This window comes from Theropithecus gelada, chromosome 20, assembly GCF_003255815.1.
Source record: "Theropithecus gelada isolate Dixy chromosome 20, Tgel_1.0, whole genome shotgun sequence".
NCBI lineage: Eukaryota > Metazoa > Chordata > Mammalia > Primates > Cercopithecidae > Theropithecus > Theropithecus gelada.
The window spans coordinates 60,897,538-60,923,163 of NC_037688.1; the positions used below are offsets into that span (position 1 = coordinate 60,897,538).

Below are 25,626 nucleotides of genomic sequence, written 5' to 3' on the forward strand. Positions count from 1 at the left end.
ATTTAACATGATCCGGATTTCTAATGTCACCTAAAAAATGAGACGCTCAGGCAACACTGGGCCTGCATTGTCATAGCCACTGGGGCTGGCAGCAGGGATCCCTGAGGAATGGCACGGGTTCCCTGTTGTGCGGTGCTTCTCTCCTCTCCCAAGTAGGCTAACAGCGATACAATTAGGCTCTCAGACCACTTGGGAGAGAAGAGAAGCACCATACAACAGATGAAAAGCAGGCTGGGCACGTTGGGTCACACCTGTAATCCCAGCACTTTGGGAAGTCGAGGCAGGTGGATCATCTGAGGTCAGGAGTTCAAGACCAGCCTGACCAACATGGTGAAAACCTGTCTCTACTAAAAATAGAAAAATCAGCTGGGCATGGTGGCCCATGCCTGTAATCCCAGCTACTTGGGAGCCTGAGGCAGGAGAATTGCTTGAGCCTAGGAGGTGGAGGTTGCAGTGAGCCAAGATTGCACCATTGCACTTCAGCCTGGGGGACAGGGCAAGACCTCATCTCAAAAAAAAAAGCAATCTGGACGTTTCTTTTTCTTAAAACCATTCCTCCTGGATATATTTTCCCAACAGAGAAATGGCCGTTCACCTGGCGCACTGCACCCACTTTCATGTCTTACCTGACCCTTGCCCGTGACACATGTAGTTCTCAATGCGGTGGTCTGTGTCAGAGCAGACCCAGACCCACCCAAGGCTGTTGGGTAGATCTAGGACCACTCAGGACTATTTTAGATTATTACCTCACCTCACAGGCTCTGTCCTGGATTTTATTGTGATGAAATTTAATGTTCTATGGGTTGATAGGTGCAGCAAACCATGATGACACACAGTTACCTATGTAACAGTCATACACATCCTACACATGTATCCCGGAACTTAAAATAAAATAAAATTTAAAAAAATTTAATGTTCTAGATGCTAACTGTATCCCTTATCACCCGTGGTGGTTTGGTATTCTGGAAAATATTATGCACAAGTTTGTTCTGTTGCACTTAAGGGAAGTGGCATATTTTACTTTCTCATAAACTTTTCTTATGATGGAATGCCTAGATACCCTGGTGATGATGGGCAGTTTTAGAGAAAGTTAAAAGTTAACTAGACTTAAGATGTTTTTAATCCTTGGATTTGTCCTGACATTATGAGTTTGGTGTTGAAGGACTCAGCAGCTGGGAGTTTGAGACTTGGCATAAAATAACTTGAAAATTAAAGGATCATTCAATACGGATATGATGGTCATTTGGGCTTATCTCTGAGAAACAAATGGATTCATCTTCATCTGCCTTTCATATCATCAGGGAAAGATACTTCTAGTACCAAAACATTTTCTGTGTCTGGCAACTAACAGGCGTCTAACAAATATTAAGTAATACATTTAAAAAATTTTTTTATTTTAGATACAGGCAGGGTGTGGTGACTCACTCCTCTAATCCCAGCATTTTGGGAGGCCAGGGCAGGCGGATCACTTAAGGTCGGGAGTTTGAGACCAGCCTGGCCAACATAGTGAAACCCCGTGTCTATTAAAAATACAAAAATTAGCCAGGCTTGGTGGCGAGTGCCTATAATCACAGCTACTTGGGAGGCTGAGGCAGGAGAATCGCTTGACCCTGGGAGGCAGAGGTTGCGGCGAGCCGAGATCACACCATTGCACTCCAGCGTGGGTGACAGAGCGAGACTCAGTTGCAAAAATAAGTAAATAAATAATAAATTTTAGATATAAAGTATCTCTGCCCTGTTTTTCTCAAGGACAAAGCTGAGTATTTTGGAAATGTAAAATTATTTGAGGGGCCCATGGATAGAATTGTGCTTTCGTAGCAGAGATGCCATTGACAGTGGAGGTTATTGGAAGGGACCAGCATTTTCTTTTTATATTAATGACTAATGAATGAAACATTTCAGGCCAGCAAATGTTTAACGGCTTTCCCAAAACGAGAACTACCCAAAGGAGCAAATAGTTAGGATTTTTATGAATAAGACAATGTTTGTCCTGTAAAGGTCGGCATTCCAGATACTTGAACTTGAAGTGCTTTTTGTTTTGTTTAGGATAATAGCCACCTGTGGAGAGCTTTTGCGGCATTGTGGGGACTTCGAGCAACAGCTAGCCAACAGGTAGGAGAGAGGAGTCATTGTCCTCTAGACCCTGGGGTTCCTGATCAGCACGAGCTTGGTCTAGTACACAGTACAGCAAGGACAGCATATGGCAGATCTGAAGGCCACAGGGCTGGAGGGCTGTCTGTACCTAGATACAGCGTGTCATGATTGTCATCATTAAACTTTACTGAGCACCTAAAAAGGGCAAGGCTTTGTCCTATTTGGCAGGGGTCACGTAATTTTGGTTTGATATGTTGGTTTCAGCCTAAATGAGGAAACAGTACATCTTGTCTCCAAATTAGGAATGGGCCGGGTTCCGACTGCGTGTTTATAAATTAGTTATTGGGACTGAAAATAAATTTCCATATAGAAACGGTGTGACAAGTGGTGGTGAAGTCCCTTGGGCCAGCCTTCAGGATTGGGGTGAACTTAGGCAGTCTGCCTTCTGGGTCCTGCAGTCAAATTTGTGCTGCCGAAGGGCTGTTTGTCGAAGGGGAGTCTCTGGGGTCTGCCCTGGAAAAGCTTGTTCTACTCTCTTCCTCTCATCTCATACCTGCCAGGGCTTTTATGTTGCCCTGAGGTGACCTCCTTCAGACAGTTTTTCCCTTCAAGGGGCTCTGGCTTCCCACATTTCTTTCTTTATTCCTTTCAATGAAATCTCTCAATTCCCTTGGTATGGCTGATGCCTTCTATTCCTTAGGAGTAAAGGGGAAGAAGTCTGTTTGATATAGTTGTTTGAGGGACCAGCAGCAATTCCTTAACCTCCTTGGGTGATTCTTTATTGCCCTAAAGTAATCTCTGGGTGATGGAATTTTTAGCAGTGGTACAAGGTGAAATGAAAGCACCACTGTTCCAAAAGTAAGTAGTGGGCCCTAGGAAAATACAGAGGAGCCACAGCAATCTCCCTATATCTCGCCCAAGCTGCCCAGGATGAGAGAAATCTCTCAGATGAGATTTCAGCTCGGCCTTGCTTTACTCAGCCCGTAAATCACAAAATGATTCCTTTCTGCAAATAAGTGATCATAAGAGCCGGGTGGCCAATGTCAGTCTTGTCACTGGAGCAGCCCAGCGCATTCTGACCTGTTGCCTCTGCCACCCGCCTGTTGGTGGGGAGTGGTCCTTGGTAGGAGTCTAGGTGCTGCAGGTGAGATTGATGGGGAGATAAGATAAGCTTTACAGGCGCCTGCCACACACACTGTGCAGCCTTTCAGCCAGGAACACAGATGGTGACTGTCCCTTTCCAGGCTTAGTGCTTCCAGGATGACATCATCTCCTTCAGGAACTCCCTTGGATACACCCAGGCTGTTCTTTACTTGAAGCTCAGCCAGGCTTTCAGCCTCTCTGGGCTGCAAAATGCAGCCGAGAGAGGCCCATCTTTTACCTATTGTGTCCCCATTCATGCTCCTAACCAGTCTCTCCTTACTCTTCGGAATGTAATACTTGACTTCATTAAGAGATTGAGGAAAATCTGTGTCCTAGGAATTACCATTTACTTCATTTACATTATTTACACATACTCCATTGCATGCCTGTGGCACTTCAGTTTTATTCACTCCTGAAAGTCACACAGTTTCTGTGCTGGGCATTCAGGAGCGAGTTAGGAACAGCAGCAGCTGCTCCCACGCTATCCTGCTGTGAGCCTTTCCCCATAAGGAGAACCATCACAAAAAGTCTTGGACTAAAGACAGCTGGTGGTCTCAGAAATGACGGAAAACACAGAATTGTGAGAAGAAATGGCCAACAAAGAGCACAGACCTTCCTCAGCAACTTGCCCCTACCTCCTGCCCCACCTCCTACCCCACTCACCTCTACCTTCTGCCTCGCTCACCCTCTGCCTCCTGCCCCACTCACTCCTACCTCCCGCCCCACTTGCCCCCTACCTCCCGCCCACTCGGCCCCTACCTCCCGCCCTACTCGGTCCCTACCTCCCACCCCACTCGCCGCCTACCTCCCACCCCACTCACCCCTATCTCTCGCCCCACTCACCTCTGTCTCCCACTTTACTTATGCCTACCTCCCTTTCCACTGGGCCACAGCTTCCCTGGGCTCTAAGGTAGGTCTTGGGGATATCAGATAATTAGACTCAATCCTTGTCCTCAAAGAGCTTAGAGATTAATGGGAGCATCCAGCATGTGCCAATATGCTGATTGCTGTGCCAAGAGAACGCAATGTGCACAGAGGAGGGAGCGTTACAATTCCATTGGTTCCCTCAACTATGACAAGTTATTGCCCACTTCTCAGCCATGGAACTTGTAAATTTATACTAGATTTCCAAAACCTGACTGTCTCATTGCACTGTCCACTGAAGACCTGGTCACCAAAGCCTGGGTCACCCGTCCTTCAACAGTTGTGGAGCTCCTGCCACATACCAGGCGCCGTGCTAGTGCTAGTAATTCACAAATGAAGAACACTCCATGTTTTGTCCTCACCATCCAGTTGGAGGGAAATGAGACAGCATGTGTTAAATGCAGAACAGAAGCAAGAGCCCTTTGGGAGCTCTGCCACTCGTTGATGGGGCAGAGGGCTGAAACCTCCCAGGGTCCCTAAGGCCTCTCTTCTGCCAGGCCTTTCTAATGCCCCTGTGATGCACTATCTTTGGGAAAAAGCCAAAATCAGATTTGCCTTCTGGGAAGATCATTCTGCTGACCCTTAGGAGGACAGATTAAGTAGAACTTCAAGGACTAGAGGAAGGGAAACCAGTTAGTTGGAAGCCTGCTGCGATCCAGGCAAGAACTAGTGAAGATTAGAAGTAAGGCAATGGCAGAGACAGGCCACAGTTTGACAGATAAGAGACCCAACCAAAGTTACTGGTTGGCTCAAGCAACAGGAAGAATTAACTTGACCTTAATGGCAGAGGCAGGTAGCTGCTTATGTCAGCAGTGGCTCCTGAGGAAGATCCTATCACTGGGATTTATTTGCAAGTACAGGCATTTCTTGACCAACTCAAGGATCTGTTTTTGAAATAGTGAGTGCATCCTAAAAGCTGGTATGTCCAAAGCAATGTTTTCATAAGAAATTACAGTAAAGGAGAAGGCAGGGAATTAGCCACATTTGGGATATGTCTTAATGTGGTTCTCCTAGTTATACATGTTCATGTAATTCTGTACATATTTAGACAGGTAGAATGGGTGGTAAAGTTGGGCTCAGGAAAACAGGGTGGAGGTTAAGATTCCACTTCCCCAGCAGTACAAGGGGTGGATTATCATATGGAACCTCCTCTAGGCATTTGTCTTTCTCAAAGAGTTTGGAAAGTGCCAGTCTCAATAGATCTCTCTGTAACACCTAAACCACAAAAATAAACCTCCCTGTGCCACTGAACACAAACACCACGCAAGCTCGGCATGTAGGACAGGCGGATCCCTTGGGTAAAGAGGTGTGCAACGAGCTGCTGTCACTGTTCTCCAGGAGCCAGCCAGCTGCTATCCTGCCCGGCGGTCTCTCTGATGGTGGTGCTGGTGGCCCACCCTGGCATTTTACTGTTCTACACCCTGATGCTCATATAGCAAGAAAAGTCTCCACAGAAGGTGCACAGTGTTCCAGACCAAACTGAGAGCTGCCCCTGTGTAGGCTGTTGGTCATATTAGGGAGATGGCATGTTCTGGCACTGTGAGTGTTAAGCAGGAATAAAAACACTGGGTTTTTTATTGTGCACCTGAGGTTCAGCTCACTCCTCAATGATGAAGGGCATCCTTTCATTGCCTTATAAACTGGACCTTAGTTCAGTCTGTCTCATGAGGATATCTTAGAATTTAGTAAGGGCAACCTGACTGCTCCAAGAAGAAAGTTCCATGCATATAGCTCAAGGCATAATGGTCATTCCTTTCATTACAGGATTTTGTCCACCGCTGGGAAGTATCTATCTGATTCCTGCAGCCCCCGGAGCCTGGCTGGTTTTCAGGAGAGCATCCTGACAGACAAGAAGAGCTCTACCAAGAACCCATGGCAGGAATATAATTACCTCCAGAAAGATAACCCTGCTGAATATGCCAGTTTAATGGAAATTCTTTATACCCTCAAGGTATGAGACCAAATGGATGGCATTCTTGCAAATGAAAGGCTTCCTCTCTTCACTCACCCTCTCCCTTTCCAGGATACAGGCAGGCCCTGTGTGTGGCCCTGGGCTGTGATGTACCCTGCTACTACTTCTCTGTCTCATTTATGTTGGGATTTTAAGGAGCTAATATATTAAACTTGAAACCCATTGTGATACAGATGTAGAAGTTAGAAGAGATGCATCTTTATTACTGATAAAAGCCAGGTTAGAGAGTGTGGCTTTAGGCCGGATGCAGGGGCTCACACCTGTAATCCCAGCACTTTGGGAGGCCGAGGTGGGTGGATCACCTGAGGTCAGGAGTTTGAGGCCAGTCTGGCCAACATGGTGAAACCCAGTCTCTACGAAAAATACAAAAATTAGCCAGGTGTGGTGGCATGCGCCTGTAGTTCCAGCTACTTGGGAGGCAGTGGTGGGAGGATCACTTGAACCAGGGAGGCACAGGTTACAGTGAGCTAATATGGTGCCACTACACTCCAGCGTGGGTGACAGAGTGAGACTCCATCTCAAAAAAAAGGAAAAAAGAGAATGTGGGTTTAGATCTATGGCTAGGGGGACTTGCTGTAATTCACTCCAGAATGAAACTTGTCAGCCAGTCAGGCAGAGCTGGATAGCCCCTGGCCCTGTTCAGGGTCAGCCTCCTGAGAGGGAACCAGATGTGTACTGCTTGCAGGCAGGCAGACCTGTAATAGAGGACCCCAACCCAGGATACCAGGAGGAGCAAGAGAAGTCACTCCTCTTTCCCAAGGGAGGAGCCAGGCTGCAGAGTCACCAGGAGTCTACCCAAGTACAAGTTCTTCCACATGGGACCATGAGGACGTGGGGATTGGGGTTCCCTCCTGGTGTTTTTCTTTAAACTCTTAGTTTGCCTGCCATAAAGCTGCCCTTGACTTGGAGCTTTGGGCCCCTTGGGGTCCAGGGACAGGAGAACTTCCTAACAAATGGAATGAGTCACACAGCTCCCTGGGAGTGGCCTCCAGGGTTATAAGAAGACCATGGGCATCCTTTGCAGAACCATCCCCCTCCCTCACTGGTCTGGCTTTAACTTCACTCTTGGTGATAGACAGAGGAGACATTGCTGTTCCTGGAGCACCAGATGCAGTAGAAAAAAAATTTTTTTTGCGATGGAGTCTCACTCTGTCACCTAGGCTGGAGTGCAGTGGCACGATCTTGGATCACTGCAACCTCCGCCTCCCAGCTTCAAGCATTTCTCCTGCCTCAGCCTCCTGAGTAGCTGGGATTATAGGCATGCGCCACCACACCTAGCTAATTTTTGCATTTTTAGTAGAGACAGAGTTTCACTATATTGGCCAGGCTGGCCTCGAGCTCCTGACCTCAGGTGATCTGCCTCCCAAAGTGCTGGGATTACGGGTATGAGCCACCCTGCCCAGCCAGATGCAGTAGAAAATTATCCAGGGCCTAGAGCTCTGGAATGAACTGCACAGGGGGCCTGGACATGTGTGAGGCTTCAGTGCTATTCTCCCAGGGCCTCCGCATTTCTTTGCACCTTGACCCATCAACTGGCTGCATTGAGCTTGACAAACACTTCTTAAAGCAATTCTGTAAACTCATTCATCCATGCTTCTGTGATTAGGTTAAAACAACTCTGTTTATCTTTATTGCTAATCTGATTTATGTCTGTTGTAATCGGTTCATTTATAATAGCAAAACTAAGGTTACACTTTCCATCTCTGTATTTTCTCAGGCTATTTGGAATTCCTTGGGACTCATGGAGGTTGTACATACTCTGGCTTTCAGCCAAGTGTATTTGACCTGACCTCCCCGGGAATTAGGGCTCTGTCCATCACTCTGATTTATATGTGAAGCTTCTGATCTTGTTTCCCCCCTCTTTCCTACCTCCTCTATCCCTGAGGGATGGTCACAGGTGAACTTTTCCTAAACTAGAGAGTCTGTGAGCTCATGTTAGCCCAAATGCATCAGAATCACCTGGGAAAGTGAATTTAAAATACAGATTCCTGGGCTCCAACCCCAGTGAACTCTGATGCAGTAGTTCTGGGGTGGAGCTTGGGAATCTGTAATTCAGCATGTTCCACAGGGGGGCCTGGGGCACAGCCGGGTTTGGGGAACCACTATTGCATAGAACCCCCAATTCTCCTGTGAGTTTTCAAAATGGTTAACTAGCTAATACTTGGGTTGGGTTTCGGGCCTAACAACTGCCTTTTGCATTTTCTTGTCTTAGGAAAAAGGGTCAAGCAACCACAACCTGCTGGCTGCACCTCGAGCAGCGCTGACTCGGCTTAACCAGCAGGCCCACCAGCTGGCTTTCGATTCCGTGTTCCTGCGCATCAAACAACAGCTCTTGCTCATTTCCAAGATGGACGTGAGTTTCCCACTGACCGCATCAATTTCCCCCGGGTCCTGCCTCCAACTCAAGCATATTGAGTGTGGGCTTAACCCTCCCTGTTCCAAGAGCTTTGGGAAGATCCCGCTTTAACTCTCCCAAGCCAGAAAGAGCCACTTTCCAATTTCACCTCATTGCTTAACATGAATTTCTTATCTTTATTGTAGTTACTCTGATACTTTATTCACAGATGGTTCTCAGGATTATTAAAATTGCTTGATTAACTTTCCCCATTTGGAGCAGCGGAGAAGTAAGAGAGATTATGTGCCCCTTCGTAGGTTAGACCAGGTCAGAAGAGCTAATTGTCTTTTGAGATTGAATTATTTTCACACCACGCGAAACATTTCTGGAGAATTGGTTCTGGAACTTTACTCAGGGGAGTGCCTTATCAGAATGGATCTTGTGTTTTTGAGGGGGCTTTGGAGGGCTCTGTTCCTTTCTTTCCTTGATACCTTTTCTGTTTGGCTGTTTCTATAATCAACTCACCTTCCTTTCCTCACACCCTCTTCTTTTTTCTGGTTGCCCGAATTATTTTTCAAGGCATTGCCTATTAATTCTATTTTCTTTCCCTTGCTCCAGATCTTGTTACTTTCCTTTTGGATTACTGGGCGGGACAGTCCCCTGGTTAATGTATCTTACTGACCCTTCAAGGTCATTTGGATTCCAGTTATGGGCCTTTAATAACCAAGAGATCTTTTTACAAAATGACAAGAACTCATCTGGCAATATCAAACATGCTCTGCTTTCTGCCACCGTCTAGAAAGCCTGCAAGGCTGGGAGTCCAGGGCTCCTGCATGGTCTCAGTCAGGCCTCACCCCCTCACTGGGAGTCAGGATTCCCATCAGCTTTAAAAGGACTCAGTTAAACGACATGATCATGAGGTTCCTTCTACCCTTGAAGTTTGTGATTTTCACTCTTTATGATTTTTCTGTGCATAATGCCATGAGATCTATTTCAATCAGATTTTGTATTAGTAGGGCAGAAGGGGATATAAAGTGGAGGAGAGATGTAGCAGAAATGAGGCGGGTGCCATCACGTGGCTGAGTTATTCCTTCCTCTCTGAGCCTCTGTTTCCTCATCTGTGTAATGGGGATACAGTAATTCTCATATAGATTGGTGAGGATTAAGTAAGATTTTGTATATTGATAGAATTTAGCATTGCACTGGCTACAGAGTAGATGTATAATAAGTGGTAGTTTTCTTCCTTTCTGTGATTCTCATTTTTTAGGAAGAATGACTTACTTGATTTTTTTAAAATAAAAATTGTATAGGTATTTATTTTTAGAAACTCAAGCAATACAAGAAAAAAAAAATCTAATAAATACCTTCAAGATCCCACCATCGAGAAATAATCAGTGTCAGCAATTTGATGTCCAGCAACCCAGACATCTCTCTCTGCATGCCTGTACATGTTAAAGGCTGAGTGGCCATCAGCAGACAGATCTATAGGAAGAAATGGAATTATACTATAGTGCTGTTTTTAAGAAAAACAAGATATGCACAATATAATTTTATTTGAATTTAACCAGAAAAAAAGAGACACTAAACGAAACGAAAGGAATTATTGAACTTGAGACATTTTTCTTTTCTTTTTTTTCCTTTTTTTTTTTTTTCCAAGACTGAGTCTCACTCTGTCACCCGGGCTGGAGTGCAGTGGCATGATCTTGGCTCACTACAACCTCTGCCTCCTGGGTTCAAGCGATCCTCCTGCCTCAGCCTCCCGAGTAGCTGGGACTACAGGCACCTGCCACCACTCCGGGCTAATTTTTGTACTTTTTGGTAGAGATGGGGTTTCGCCAGGTTGCCCAGGCTGGTCTTGAACTCCTGACCTCAAGTGATCCACCCACTTCGGACTCCCAAAGTACTGGGATTACAGGCATGAGCCACCAAGCCTGGTCGAGATTTTTTTTTCTTCTCCACAAAAGATACTCATTTCCCAGAAGCTCTCTCCAAGGTTATGAAAAAAAGATTATGAAAACTATGAAGAGATTGGAGTTGCCATTGCTTTTTGTTAATCCTGTTTCCGTTGCAGACAGATACTGATACATATGATCCACTGAAAGACGAGGGGATTAGCTTTCCTTGTCTCTCTCCTGTCCCCTCCCCGGCCTCCAGATTGGGTTGTTTGTATTATTTTTATTTTGTCAAAGCTGACGGTACTGACTTTCTGTTCTGAAACCTCAGTGCTTCCCGGTTTAGTTCTACATTTAAACACGGCTGGTGCTTCCCCCGTCCTTTTCCCCCTACTTCTGCATTCCAGAGTTCATTATGATGGAGTTCCTGGGTGCTTGGTCCTACCTTTTCGTTCCGGCTTCACCGCAGCACCCCGGGCCCTTGGGAATGGGCGCAGGTGGCTTTGGAGATTAGGAGGAGCGCTCCGAGAGCGCCAGCACACAATACCAAGGCAAACACTCCAGCCTTAAGGATTTGAAAATTAAACCCTGGTCATCAAATGTTTGTTTTCAGCATTTGCTGGTAAATTCTATTGCCCTTTTATATTCCAAGACTACAAACCAACGCTTTATTTGATTTCAAAATAGATTATTGAAGTTTACCTATTTTACCTGGTGACAGATGGATAGAAAAGCTCATTTGAAGGATGCTTTAAATAAATTTTGAACAATTAAAAAATGACCTGCAGCATTTCCCTATTGCCCTCAAGTGACATTCTCTGCTGCTTTCCCTCCCCCCGCCTTTTTTTTTTCGAGACAAAGTCTCACTCTGTTGCCCAGGCTGGAGTGCAGTGGTGTGATCTCTACTCACTGCAACCTCCGCCTCCTGGGTTCAAACACTTCTCATGCCTCAGCCTCCCGAGTATCTGGGACTACAGGCGAGCGTCACCACACCCGGCTAATTTTTGTATTTTTAGTAGAGATGGGGTTTCACCATGTTGGCCAGGCTGGTCTCAAACTCCTGGCTTCAAGTGATCTGCCCGCCTCAGCCTCTCAAAGTGTTGGGATTACAGGCGTGAGCCACCGCACCCAGCCCTCTGCTGCTTTTTAAGCACCCCCTATTTCAAACCACTCTGTCTTGCCCTTCTTCCAAACTTCTTTCCCACTCTGGCTGTTCTTTCCTTCTCTCCTCCGCCTGTTCATGTTTTGAACAGGCTCCTCCTGCCTCCTCTCTGAGGCCTTTCCTGGGGCCTTCAGGCTGCAGTCCCTGGGATGGATGGCGGCATTGCTTGTCTTCGCCCTGCACATCAGTACCTGCTCTTGGTCTCCTGGAAGCAATTGCTTCTCCCCACACTCTGCTTCCCAGCCTGTCAGCATCTCAGCTCCCTGCTGCACCCCTTTGCCAACAAACCACCAAGGATTGCTGTCCTTTCCTTTTCTCTGTGTCCCCTACCTGTTTCCACAGGGGGTTCTCATCATCTCTGTTTATGAGCTTTCCATCTGCCCCCCACCCCAATTTTCTGCAGAGCTGCTGTATTTACCTTCACAAACTTTGTTTTGGTTTTATCTCTCCTCATTCAAAACCCTCCCCAGGGTAAGTCTGATTGTCTGTTTTTAGAAACCTTTTCACACATACACAGTAGGGAGAAGAGTATAAGGAACTCCATATACTCATCACCTGCTCCAACCATGATCCACTCCTAGCCATCCTGTTTCGTACATACCCCCTCATCTGACATAAGACTCTAAAAATAATCACAGTAACACAATCAACCCTAAAAAAGAAAAAGAAAAGGAATTCCTAATGTCATCAGTGTTCAAATTTCCAGTTGATTTATAAATGGCATAATTTATTTTAACCCTTTGAGTCAGGATCTAGGATCCAGGATCCTGCACATTGAGATTTATTGGGATGTCTTTTGTGTCTTTTTTGAATGGTAAGTTTCCTCTCTCTCTCTCTCTCTTTTTCCCTTGCAATTTACTTGTTGAAGGTAAAGCCTTTACTTAGCCTGGTGTTTAAAGCTGTGCCTTCTCCCTCCAGCCTCTTTCTGCCTCTGTGTACCACATACATCCTATGGCCAGCCGCTTCTCTCATCGCCCTGAGCTCTTGCTCCTTGCCTGCAACACTGAGAGCTCTAGAAGTGGGAGGCAGCACTCGTGTGTCTGCAGGGGGAAGAGAGGAGGGCCCAGAACAGGATGGGAGGTGTGGGGGTGTACAGGGTGGGAGTATGTAGGGGGGCCTTGCTTCCCCAAGTAGCTCCCTTCTAGAGAGCAAGGAGCAAATCTTACATTTCTTTGTCTCTTCTCTGCAAAGCCTAGCACAAGACACTCGACATCCTGGGTACTTGGTAAATGTGGATGGTTGGCGTGTGCCTTCTTGGTGGATTGGGAGTTAGCTGGAAAAAAAAGTAGGCTCTTTTGAGACAAAAGAGCATTCTCAGGCAAGAACAAAGAGTCTAGAAAACTGTAGGACAGGGGTTGGGGGCACCTGGGGTGGGGAAGAAAAGAGCTCATTTACATCAAAGAAAATGAGACCGAGTCGAGTGGGCGCTAGAGAGCGTGGGGAGGGCTGCCGAGGCTGAGCCTGGGCTGGGAGCCCAGGGGTGGACGTGGTCATTCCTTTCCCGGAATGCTACTTAAAGGATCAGGCAACCGGATCCGGCATCAGGTGGCTGCAGACAGCAGTTCCTACATGACCGCCGGAGTCACTCCCAGAGTTCAGCCAGAAAGGGCCTTGTGTTCCAGGCTGGCTTTAGAGTGGCTCAGGTTGGAGGTAAGAAGCGATATTTCTGTGTGAAGGTGTGCCACGCTGAAGTCTGTGAGCACATGTGCACGGGTCCTTTCCCCAACTCCGTACAGACTGCTGGCAAGACTCCCACAGCAACACGGAAGACGTGTTCACTCCAAATGGCAAGAAACGCATGGTGGTGCCGAGGTTCTCCTCACACAGGGGGACCACAGAGAGGCCAGAGGGGCGGCTGTTGGGGTTTGGAAGTGCCATCCCATCCCCGTCCCTCTGAGTTCTGATCAGTTGAGAAACAGATCCAGAAGGTGGTGAGAAATAAAGCAGCAGTTTCGTTGAGGTAAAGCAGTATTGCCAATGAGGCTTGGCTCTTCCTGCAGCCAGAGAGGCTTCTTAGGCCTCCCTCCCAGATCAGGGATTGACACGTGGCCTCTGTGGGGGACCTCAGGGAGCCCTGTTCTCCTTAGTGTGCTAAGGACCCATGAAGCAGTGAGGCTGCCTGCACCCAGCACCTCTCTACACAGTGGCCCCGTTACGGAGAGAAACTTGGACCAAAAATATCCGACTTTCTCCTGTCACAATCTCAGCGAGATAAATAAAAGGGATCAGTTCCCACCCCACAGTTCAGCCAGTGTGGCAGTTCTGTTTTATGGACCTGCAGGAATGCAGAGAGAGAAACCATTGCCTCTGTTTGGCGGGCTTCCAGGTGAAGCTTTAAAGAAGGGAAGCCCCTGCCTGCTGAGTGGTGGAGGCTCCAGCGGTCAGTTCTGACCAAAGACGGTGCCTCTGGGGAAGGCCACGTTCTTCTTTGTGTATTTCTGGGTGGCGTCTTCACGGCTGCCTGGCTGCTAGGTACTGATTGTGTCCTCTCCTTCCACCCCTAGATCTGGAACACGGCTGGCATCGGAGAAACCCTCACGGATGACCTGCCTGCCTTTAGTCTCACCCCTCTCGAGTACATCAGCAACGTAAGAGCTTCTGTGTGCTTCTCCGGGGTAGTCCAAGCCTTTCAGACCTTCCTTGTCTTTTGATTCTTGCCCTTATAGATAGTCATTTCCTCATAGGTGTTATCTGACCCTTTTGGATAGCCTGTGCTTTAGGGTAGTCTGCACCCAGATCCTGGACTTTAAGAAGATGCAACAGAGCCACATGGCGATTCCAGACCCCGGCACATTCTCACCCCTTCACCATCTCCCTATATGAGATGTGGCCAGTACCTAAGGGTGCCAGAGTTGAGAGTCTAATAGGAAATTCTGACTTGGGAAGTCAAGAGGCAGGTGGCCACATTCTTCTCTGTGGCTTTCAGAAGAGGAGTGTGTGTTTGTGGTGGTGAATTCAAATTCAGGCAGCTTTCAGTGATCACCTACCATGTGCCAGGCTCTGTGCGGAGTGCTTTCATGTTTAACTTCATAGTAACAAACAAATCTCTTCGGAAGAATTGCAGTTATAGAGACTGAATATTAAAAGAGAACAGAATAAACCATGCAGGGGAGTGGGGGCACGTGGAGTCCTTGCTGCCCTCCCCATTCACCCCTGGGAATTGACAGTCACCCAGACACCTGCATACGGCCTTTCTTTCCGTTCCTTCCTGCAGTCTAGCTCAGGTGCTCTTAAATGTCAGTGCACACAAGAAACACTATAGAGGAGTAATATGTGCCAAACCACACTCACCTCACACAATGGGAGATTTCTGGGATTTTTCAAGGTGATTTCTGCCTTACACTCTTGCCTTAGAATCCAGCCCCTATGTGTAAGTTGTGACTCTGCTGAAATAATTAGGAAGGAATTTAAAAGTATTATAAATATTAGGCTAGGCCTGGTGGCTCATGCTTATAGTCACAGCACTTTGGGAAGTGGAGGCAAGAGAATTGCTTGAGCCCAAAAGTTTGAAACCAGTCTGGGCAACATAGGGAGACCCCGCCTCTACAAAAAAGTAAAAAATTCTCCAGGCATGGTGGTGTGTCCTGTGGTCCCAGCTACTTGGGGTGCTGAGGTGGGAGGATCGCTTGAGCCCAGGAGGTCAAGGCTGCAGTGAGCTGTGATTGCACCACTGCACTCCAGCCTGGGCGACACAGCAACCCCCTGCCTCAGGGAAAAAAAAAAAAAAAGTACATGTTGTATAATTGCAAGAAGTGCATGGCAGTTCCACTGGCAGGCAGTGAGGCGGCTGGCTCTCTGCTCTCTGTTCATTTGGGGCAATATCAAGTCTAAAACAACAGTCATTTCCCTTCTATTTCCCAGGGCACCTGATACCCTCTACTGATTAAACTGTTAAGATGTGGGTTGGTCTTTACAACCCATGGGAATAATCTGATTTTATTTTTATTTATTTATTTATTATTGAGATGGAGTCTCGCTCTGTCACCCAGGCTGGAGTGCAGTGGCGCTATCTTGGCTTACTGCAACTTTCACCTCCTGGATTCAAGTGATTCTCCTGCCTCAGCCTTCCGAGTAGCTGGGATTACAGGCACCCACCACCACACCTGGCTAATTTTTGTATTTTTAGTAGAGACGGGGTTTCACCATGTTGACCAGGCTGGTCTCAAACTCCTGACCTCAAGTGATCCACCCACCTTGGCCTCCCAAAGTGCTGAGTTTATAGGCATGAGCCACCGTGCCTGGCTGAATGATCTGATTTTAGAACGGAGATAGTATGCTTGCAATCTAAATTGATTCAGAAAATGATGGTGCTGGATGGGACCTGAGAGGCTACCAAGTTGATTCTAAGGTTGAAGAAACTGGGGTCTAGAAAGGGAAGGAGGGCTAGGAGGAGTTTCCAGGCCTGGGCCCTTCCCTGCCTGCTGCTGTCCTCCTGGGTTGTACGGAGGCTGATGACCTGAACCCAGGAAAGGAAAGGAACACCTAATTGAACACGTACTGTGTGCAAGGACAGTGCCAGGTTGGTTAGTGGCTGGGCCAGATCGTGTCTGTGAGACGGGTGTGGCAGCCCTCCTTCACAGTGGGAGTAGGGCTGGGAGGAAGCAGCGACTTACCCAGTGGCTGCTCTGTTAGGACACCAGCTGCTTTACGTGCATAGCACATGTATTAATTCTACCCTCACCACAACCTTTTGAAGTAATATGAGGTCATCCTCATTTCAGCAATGATGATCCAAGGTCCTGACAGATTAAGTTGCCCAGGTTCTCACAGTGGTAGAGCCAGAACTCCAACCCAAGTCTGTCTGACCTCAAAACTTTTCATTTTTCGCAAGTCACTGAGTTAACCCAACTAGAATGTCAAGAAATATTGATTGCATATGTGAGAACAGTAGACAAATATCCACAGGTGGGATGATAAGCAGCCCTTTCCATGTTGATTTCCAAAGAGTGAATAGAGCCAAGACCCCTGAGAGAAACCTGCACTGTGAGATCTATCTAGGAACCCCAGCAGTCCCTACAGTCTAAGGCTAATTGATTGAAGTTAGAGGTGTCAGATTGTTGAAATTTTTCACCTAAATGATACTTTGCCTTATTGGTGAAAGCCCTCACCCACACAGAATCATGTGAGCATTGTAAAGAGATGAAATAGGAGAAAATGCTTTGAAATTTAAAAACAATGTATATGCAAGGTAAAGCTGAGTCTGTGCACTTAGCCGAAAGCTTATGGCTACAGATGAAAGGTATACCAAATATAGGAGTATGTCTGGGGTCTTTGTATATAGTAGGTGTTCAGGAAGGGCTTGTTGAGAGGAATTATTATAGTGTGGAGAAATTCCAACACCAGAAATCAGCATCCTTCTCTTCCCCTAGCCTTGGGGAAAAATGATGAATTTGTTAATACTTCAGGCTGAAATTTACAGTAGTTGTTATTAGTGAGGTAAGTGGCCACTTGCTTACTTTGGGTGAAAGATTATACTGAGTACATCAAAGAAAAAAATGATTTATTTTACCATCTGTGTATCTCTTACAAAGGGACACCAGGCCGGGCGCGGTGGCTTACGCCTGTAATCCCAGCACTTTGGGAGGCCGAGGCGGGCAGATCACCTGAGGTCAGGAGTTGGAGACCAGCCTGGCCAACGTGGTGAAACCCCGTCTCTACTGAAAATACAAAAAAATTTAGCCAGGTGTGGTGGTAGGCACTTAAAATCCCAGCTACTCGGGAGGCTGAGGCAGGAGAATTGCTTGAACCCAGGAGGCGGAGGTTGCAGTGAGCCAAGATTGCACCATTGCACTGCAGCCTGGGCAACAAGAACAAAACTGTCTCAAAAAAAAAAAAAAAGAAAGGGACACCAAACTAATCATGAATGTTTACACTCACACAGCCAAACCATATTGAATGTTTGGAAACAAGGGCATGATCATCCTGTAGTTCTCTGGGCTGGGTAGATTTTTGAGTCTCTGTTAACTTCTGGACACCACACCCTGAAAGGAGCCCGCTGTTACGTAGACATGTGTGAGGCCAGACTGAGAAGATCTTGCTTCGATAGTCCCCTGACTTTTAGCTTACAGAATTAATTATCAGTGGCAGGAATGTCATGGAATGAATATGTAGCCGGAAAAAAAAAAAGCAACAACAGGCTCAAAGACCTTTTAAAAACATATATTATCTTTTTGAAACCTGAAAAGTCAGCCCCCTTATTTTGAAACAAAACGTATACTTAACCTTAATGAATGATAATAGAAATAGGAAACAAATGAATGAATGAATGATAAAAACAATGAATGATAATAGAAATAGGAAATAGTGGTCTGAAATACACTCTTGGCATCACATGGGTATCTGACAAACACATAACCAAGACTGCTAATTGTGGGCATGTCCTAAATGTCTTTTAGGACAATTGCAAATGACCTTTTGCAATTCCCCACCAGCCAGGGTTTTGTCTATCTTTAGTTTCAAGAGTTTATATTATGAAAACAATATAGATTTTTGTTCAAATTAATTTATAGTTATAAATGGCTTTTTTTCCAAACAGAATTCCTTTCTTCTTCTGGTTAAATTATCTAGGAGGGAGAGAATCAGATCCAAATCCAGAAGACAGGATTTTTTTTTTTTTTTTTTGAGGGGGGGTTTTTTTTTTTTTTTTTTTTTTTTTTTTGAGATGGAGTCTGCCCAGGCTGCAGTGCAATGGCATTATCTCGGCTCACTGCAACCTCTGCCCCCGACGAGTTCGAGTGATTTTCCTGCCTCAGTCTCCCGAGTAGCTGGGATTACAGGCGCCTGCCACCATGCCTGGCTAATTTTTGTACTTTTAGTAGGACAAGGCTTCACCATGTTGGCCAGGCTGGTCTTGAACTCCTGACCTCAGGTGATCCATCCACCTCGGCCTCCCAAGGTGCTGGGATTACAGGCATGAGCCACTGCGTCTGGCCTCAGAAGACAGGATTTGAATTCTTGCTTGGCCTCACACTTTCTGACACTAGTATCTTATTGGTTTTTCACCTATGAACGGTAATAATATATTTATAGAGTGCTTCAAATTTTACAAAGCATTTTGATATCCATTAGTTCATTTGAGATAGAGATTGTGTTGAATGCATTTCAAAAATATTGGGGCCATTATAAGAAGGACGAATCTGGCTGGGCACGGTGGCTCAAGCCTGTAATCCCAGCACTTTGGGAGGCCGAGACGGGTGGATCACGAGGTCAGGAGATCGAGACCATCCTGGCGAACGTGGTGAAACCCCGTCTCTACTAAAAAATACAAAAAAAAAAAAAAAAAAAAAAAAAAACTAGCCGGGCGAGGTGGTGGCGCCTGTAGTCCCAGCTACTCGGGTGGCTGAGGCAGGAGAATGGCGTGAACCTGGGAGGCAGAGCTTGCAGTGAGCTGAGATCCGGCCACGGCACTCCAGCCCGGGAGATAGAGCGAGACTCTGTCTCAAAAAAAAAAAAAAAAAGAAGGATGAATCTATAATCTATATGCAAACTACCAGTGATTCTTTTTTAGGGTACTGCCATAATAAGCATCACCACATACTAGAAAGATCAGACTTGGGATCACCCGAGGTCTAGCAATTTTGTCTCTCTGCCTTTACACAAATATACCCATAAAGTAATAACCCATATGTATCAATGTCAGGCTAATAGCACATTCTTTTGTTTCAGATCGGGCAGTACATCATGTCCCTCCCCCTGAATCTTGAGCCATTTGTGACTCAGGAGGACTCTGCCTTAGAGTTGGCATTGCACGCTGGAAAGCTGCCATTTCCTCCTGAGCAGGGTGAGTGGGGATGGTTTCTGGCGATGTTACAAGTCAAGTTGTCAGTTTCCAGGGTAGAAACCCCAGATGACACCTTATCCTTGGGCTCATTTGTCACCAAGCCCTGTTTTTTTTTTTTTTAAACCTTCTAACTTGTACTTTTTGTACAGATGCTGCATCTTTAACAATATCACAACTTGAAAAAATCTATAACCACATCCCACTGTGGAACACACTGGTATTTCCACTTTCGCTTGTGCCCTCTGGCTCTGCTCTGTAAGCAGATGGTATTTTGTGTGTAACTTTATATTCTATATTATTATTATTATTATTATTATTATTATTAAGACAGAGTCTTGCTGTGTCACCTAGGCTGGAGTGTTGTGGCACGATCTCGACTCACTGCAACCTCCACCTCCCGGGTTCAAGCAATTCTCCTGCCTTAGCCTCCTGAGTAGCTGGGACTACAGGCACGCACCACCATGCCTGGCTAAGTTTTATATTTTTAGCAGAGACGGGGTTTCGCCATGTTGGCCAGGCTGGTCTCAAACTTCTGACCTCAAATGATCCGCCCACCTCAGCCTCCCAAAGTGCTGGGATTACAGGCATGAGCTACTGCACCTGGCCCTAAGATGTAACTGTTCTCGGTTTCCTGTGTTTCCCATTGAGACTGGAAGCTTCCTGGCACTTTGGTGCATTCAAGCAGCCACTGCAGGCCAGGTCACCCAGCAGGTTCTGCGTTTTCCTTGGTGACCTCCTTTTCTTTTCAGGGGATGAATTGCCCGAGCTGGACAACATGGCTGACAACTGGCTGGGCTCGATCGCCAGAGCCACGATGCAGACCTACTGCGATGCGATCCTGCAGATCCCCGAGCTGAGCCCGCACTCTGCCAAGCAGCTGGCCACCGACATTGGTGGGTCCTCAGGGGACAGGCGGTGGCAGGGACAACTCTTGCCCACTGCATCTGTCAGTTTCTCCTTTGCCCTCCAGGAATCTCATCCCAAGTCTCCCCTTAGCTTCAGCTGTGGATTTGGCTCTGAAGCTGGTTGCAAATTCAGATTCTGCAGGCCCCGCCCCAGAGATTCTGACTTAGCAAGGCCGGGTTGAAGCTCAGACATCTGTGTTTTCAAAGAGGACTTGAGAACCATTGAGGGGAGCTTCAGTGAGATAAGCTTCAGCAAGTCCTGCAGCCTGGCCTCACCTGGCCTGCTCCATTTGTACCATAATTCCCAACCCGTGTTTAATGAGCTCTTGCTGCATACCAGGCATGCCTGGCGCTGGACCAAACACTCGCACCCATCATCTTATGAAATTCCAAACTCCCCTATGAGGTGGGTGCTCTCTTCTCCATCATACCGATAGGGAACAGAGGCCCAGGGCAGTTGCATAACAAGGCTACGTGGCCAGGGTCACTCTGTGGTCTCCATCCAGATAGCATCCTGCCTCCCAAGTCAGTGGGCGTGTCCCCTCTGCTCCTGCCTGCCCTCTTCACTGGAGGGCCTCACTGCCCAGGTGTGCTCTGAGCGTGGGGCTACTGCTGGCAGGTGGCAGGGAATCTCCCCAGTCTCTTGATACCATTCCATTGCCTTGCCTGCTCTTTAGCATAACACAGCTCTTGGGGTGGTCAGGAGAGTGGGTGGTAGAAGCCTGAAAGATCAGCTCCCTGGGGACCCAGCCAGAGCTTCGTCCTCAGTGACCACAGGGCTGAGCCAGGCTCAACCGGCTTCTGGCTCTTGTTTTGCAGAAGAAGAACTAGAAGGGAGGTGCTTTTCTCCGGGTCCCAGAGCTGTTAGTGATGGAGCCAGGCCTGGGATCCAGCTGTCCTGAGTTCCTGACCCCTGCTCATTTCATAGTCAGCTCTCCACACTTACCAGAGGCATAGGCAGCCTTTTGGCTACTTCCCATCAGAGAAAGATGAGAGAATTCAGTTGCATGTTGGTGTTCCCTGTTAGTACAGGCAGCAGCAGGGGAAGAACTGGAACTAGTGAGTGGAGTGAGATCTAGGGATTGGCCCTCAGTTTAGTTGTTCTTGTTATTCCTCCCTGTTAAGCTTCCCCTGCAGATTCATTTCTTCACTCATTCAGCATTGCTCCAGCATCTGTGGGCCAGCCGTAGTTCTAGGAGATAGAGACAACAGAGCTTTAGGCAGCTCCCATGCTTACTGAGCTCACACTGTAAGGATGTGAGGTTAGGGGCAGGGAAGGTAAGGCTAGTATATGAAACTGACAGGGTGTAAGGCGATAGAGTTGGTGAGGTCTGTGGCAAAGCATGCACACCCAAAAGACATTCAAATTAAGCGTGAGCACAAACAGAACAAAAAACACTGTAGGCCAAAGAAAAGTGTCCTAGGAGACTGTGGGCCCGCTGTTTGCAGCTCTTGGCTGACAGGCAAGTGAAGCTCACGGTTTTATGGATAAACCTGTAGAGGAGTAGGTACCTGCCTGGCGGCACCTTTGCTGGGAAGCAGCTCTTCCTGAGTCAACCAGGACAGAGTAGGCACCTCCTTCCTGCCCTGCCCTGCCCTGAGTTGGGCCTCAAAAAGACAACACAGGGGGCCAGGCACCATGGCTCGTGCCTGTAAACCCAGCACTTTGGGAGGCCGAGGCAGGAGGATTGCTTGAGCCTAGGAGTTTGAGGCCAGCCTGGGCAACATAGTGAGACCCTGTCTCTACAAAATGTTAAAAAAAAAATTTTAAAAAAAGACACAGGGAAGGTTGAGGCCTTGCCTGGAGCTCCACTGTAGTCAAGGAGAAGACATGAACCCAAGATCAGAAAGTAGACAGGGGGGCCGGGCTCAGTGGCTCACGCCTGTAATCCCAGCACTTTGGGAGGCCGAGGTAGGTGAAGCACGTCAGGTCAGAGGTTTGAGACCAGCCTGGCCAATATGGCGAAACCCTGTCTCTACTAAAAATACAAAAAATTAGCTGGGCATGGTGGTGGGTGACTGTAATCCCATCTACTCGGGAGGCTGAGGCAGGAGAATTGCTTGAACCTGGGAGGCGGAGGTTGCAGTGAGCTGAGATCGCGCTGTTGCACTCCAGCCTGGGCAACAAGAGTGAAACTCCGTCTCGCAAAAGAAAAAAAAAAAAAACAAGAGAGTAGCCAGGGGTGTACTGGGTGGTGCTGTCTTCTAGTCTTTCCAAGCATGAACTGGGAGGAGCTGGAGAAGGCTTTGCAAGGCTTCCCTTGGGTTGGGTTGCACTGCCCAGGATGGAGGGAAAGGTAGCGTTGATCTACTGATCACCTGTGACACATCGGGTGCTCTCATGTTCGTTTCCTGCTTCATGCCCTATCCATGCTGCCTGATGGGTGGTAACTGTGTGGACAGATGGAAGCAGAGACTCAGGAAGGTGGAAGGGCTTCTCTGAGGTCACACCTGGCTGCACCTGGTTTGCTCCCCCATGCTGACAGTGTCGCCCAAGCTTGCCTGGTGTTTAGAACCACTGGGGTCGGCTGGGCGCGGTGGCTCAAGCCTGTAATCCCAGCACTTTGGGAGGCCGAGACGGGTGGATCACAAGGTCAGGAGATCGAGACCATCCTGGCTAACATGGTGAAACCCTGTCTCTACTAAAAAAAAAAAAATACAAAAAACTAGCCAGGCGTGGTGGCGGGCGCCTGTAGTCCCAACTACTCGGGAGGCTGAGGCAGGAGAATGGCGTAAACCCAGGAGGCGGAGCTTGCAGTGAGCTGAGATCCGGCCACTGCACTCCAGCCTGGGCGACAGAGCGAGACTCCGTCTCAAAAAAAAAGAAAAAAAAAGAACCACTGGGGTCACTTTGTAGAATGACAGAACCCTAGAATCCTCTCTTGGGATGCTCATTGACCTAGTCTGGGGGTAGGCTCAGAAATCTGTATCTGGCTGTATCCCCAGGGCCTCAGGGTCATCTGGGAAATGTGGAAACCTGCATTATACCAGGGTTCCACCCTGGACACTGTCCTTGTCTTCACTTCGGGGTTCTGACAGGAGGTCTTTGGTAGCTGCTCAGACAAGCTCGTGTGTCTCCTGACCCTCTGGGTTTCCCAAGTGGTCGGTGGGTACATTGGGGTCCAGGGCTGGGAACCCAGGAGTCCCCAGAACAGAGCTTTGGGTGAGGTCAGCTGGTCCTTCAGACTGGTGCTGAAGGTGGGTGTGTGCATGGGAGTGTGGATGTGAGAGTGTGTGTGCATGTGAGTGTGGATATGTGTGTGCGGGTGTGGATGAGAGTGATGTTGGTTAGTTCTTTATTAGAGTTCCTAGACTCAAGCCAAGCTCACAGTCTAGTCTGACACTGTGGGAAGAACCTGGCAAGTAAAGGGTACTACCTATTGAGGGCAGGGTGGGCGCCCCGCATCTAGGGACTTGGCAGGGCGGCTTCTCTGTTTCGTATTCAGCGGAGGCCTTGTGGGGCTCTCTCGTGCTTGGTGCTGAGTCTGTGGAGCTCTGTCTTTCTCCTCTCCGCCCCCACAGACTATCTGATCAACGTGATGGACGCCCTGGGCCTGCAGCCGTCCCGCACCCTCCAGCACATCGTGACACTCCTGAAGACCAGGCCTGAGGACTATAGACAGGTCAGCAAAGGCCTGCCCCGTCGCCTGGCCACCACCGTGGCCACCATGCGGAGTGTGAATTACTGACCCCACTGCACACCCGACCACCAAGAGAGCCAGGGATGCTGTTCTGTGACTCGCCAGCACAGATTTGCTCAGAAACTCTGCCCAATCTTGGGCAAAGTTACTTGAAAAAGACGTAATTCAGCCATGCGCAGTGGCTCACACCTGTAATCCCAGCACTTTGGGAGGCCAAGGCAGGCGGATCACGAGGTCAGGAGTTCGAGACCAGCCTGACCAACATGGTGAAACCCCATCTCTACTAAAAATACAAAAATTAATGATAGAGTGAGACTCCGTCTCAAAAAAAAAAAAAAAAAAAAGGCCTTGGTTCATTTGTATAATCAAAAAGGAGTTGTAAATTAAAGATGTATTATTTATCAGAGAAGACTTTTTAGATAATTTTTTAAAGGATCAGACCTTGAAAATGGAATAAATAACTACTGTGAAATGCAAGAAGACTGTTTCCTTCCTTCTTTTTTTTTCCCACCCTCACTCTTTCACCCAGACTGGAGTGCAGTGGTGTGATCTCGGCTCACTGCAGCCTCTGCCTCCTGGGCTCAAGTGATTCTCTCCCTTCAGCCTCCCGAGTAGCTGAGATTACAGGCACCCGCCACCACGCCTGGCTAATTTTTGTATTTTTAGTAGAGACAGGGTTTTGCTGTGTTGGCCAGGCTGGTCTCAAACTCCTGACCTTAAGTGATCCGCCTGCCTCAGCCTCCCAAAGTGCTGGGATTACAGGTGTGAGCCAGCGCACCCAGCCTTTTCCTTCTTCAATGCATTTTTTAGTGCTTCCCACATGCCTGCCGTGCTGTGTGCGCTGGGGATGTCTGGGGATACGGGTCCTCCCCTGTAGCTTATGCTCAGTGGGAGAGGGAGGGAGGGAGGGAGAAGGTAAATAGGGATAATTTCGGAGGTAAGTGCTAGCGAAAAAGCGGGTGTCAGGGTGGAAGCTGGCACTGCATAAAGTGGGCAGCCCAATAGTCTTGATTGACGTTGATCAGATAGTCTTATAGAGTAAGAGCCATGTGGCGGAGAGTGAAGGAAGAGGCGCGTTCAGGCCCAGGGAGTGGTGCAGACTGGGCCCTGAGCCATGTCCAAGGGCAACTCGGGCAGGAGAGGAGGGGCTACATGGAGGAAAGGGGAAAGCAGTATCCCTGGAGAAACTGGGGGCCACATCATATGGGGGCTCATCAGCCATGGTAAGGAATTTGGCTTTCACTTTTTTCCTTTTTTTTTTTAAGACAAGTTTTCACTCTGTCACCCAGGCTGGAGTGCGGTGGCACGATTGAAGCTCACTGCAGCCTCGAACTCTTGGGCTCAAGTGATTCCCCTGCCTTAGCCCGTTAAGTAGCTGGGACCGCAGATGGGGACCACCATAGCTGGCTAATTTTTAAAAACATTTTTTGTAGGAACGGGATCTTGCTTTGTTGCCCAGGGTGGTCTCGAACTCCTAGGCCCAAGTGATTCTCCTGCCTTGGCCTTCCAAAGTGCTAGGATTACAGGCGTGAGCCACTGTGCCTGGCCCACATTTTTTCTTTTTTAAAATGTATGGTGTATGAACTTCAGCGTTTTTCATTAATAGCATCTATCTGTTAAGATTATATTTGGCTATAAGTAATGGAATAACATAATTTGAGTAACTTAAACAGAAATTAATTTTTCTTGATAACAAGAAGTAAAAAGTGGCTGGGCACGGTGGCTCTTGCCTATAATCCCAGCACTTTGGGAGGCTGAGGCAGGCGGATCGCCTGAGG

The 25,626-nt window shown here is 47.7% G+C and overlaps 1 protein-coding gene across 2 annotated transcripts in view; it reads left to right on the forward strand.

Moving 5' to 3' along the window:
• The window catches only part of COG7 (component of oligomeric golgi complex 7), a 67,309-nt gene extending 42,984 nt beyond the window's left edge, over positions 1–24,325 (forward strand). Inside the window, exons 11-17 of one of the 2 annotated variants that reach the window (XM_025370887.1) lie at positions 2,047–2,112; positions 5,926–6,112; positions 8,346–8,486; positions 14,027–14,110; positions 19,188–19,302; positions 20,052–20,195; positions 23,730–24,325. In XM_025370887.1, the coding sequence (XP_025226672.1) occupies positions 2,047–2,112; positions 5,926–6,112; positions 8,346–8,486; positions 14,027–14,110; positions 19,188–19,302; positions 20,052–20,195; positions 23,730–23,896 (904 nt within the window). In that variant the 3' untranslated portion in view covers positions 23,897–24,325. Of the gene's footprint in view, positions 1–2,046; positions 2,113–5,925; positions 6,113–8,345; positions 8,487–14,026; positions 14,111–19,187; positions 19,303–20,051; positions 22,698–23,729 lie in introns of those variants that run through there. The other variant, XM_025370886.1, reaches the window with a different exon arrangement.
• The last annotated feature ends 1,301 nt before the right edge of the window (positions 24,326–25,626 follow it).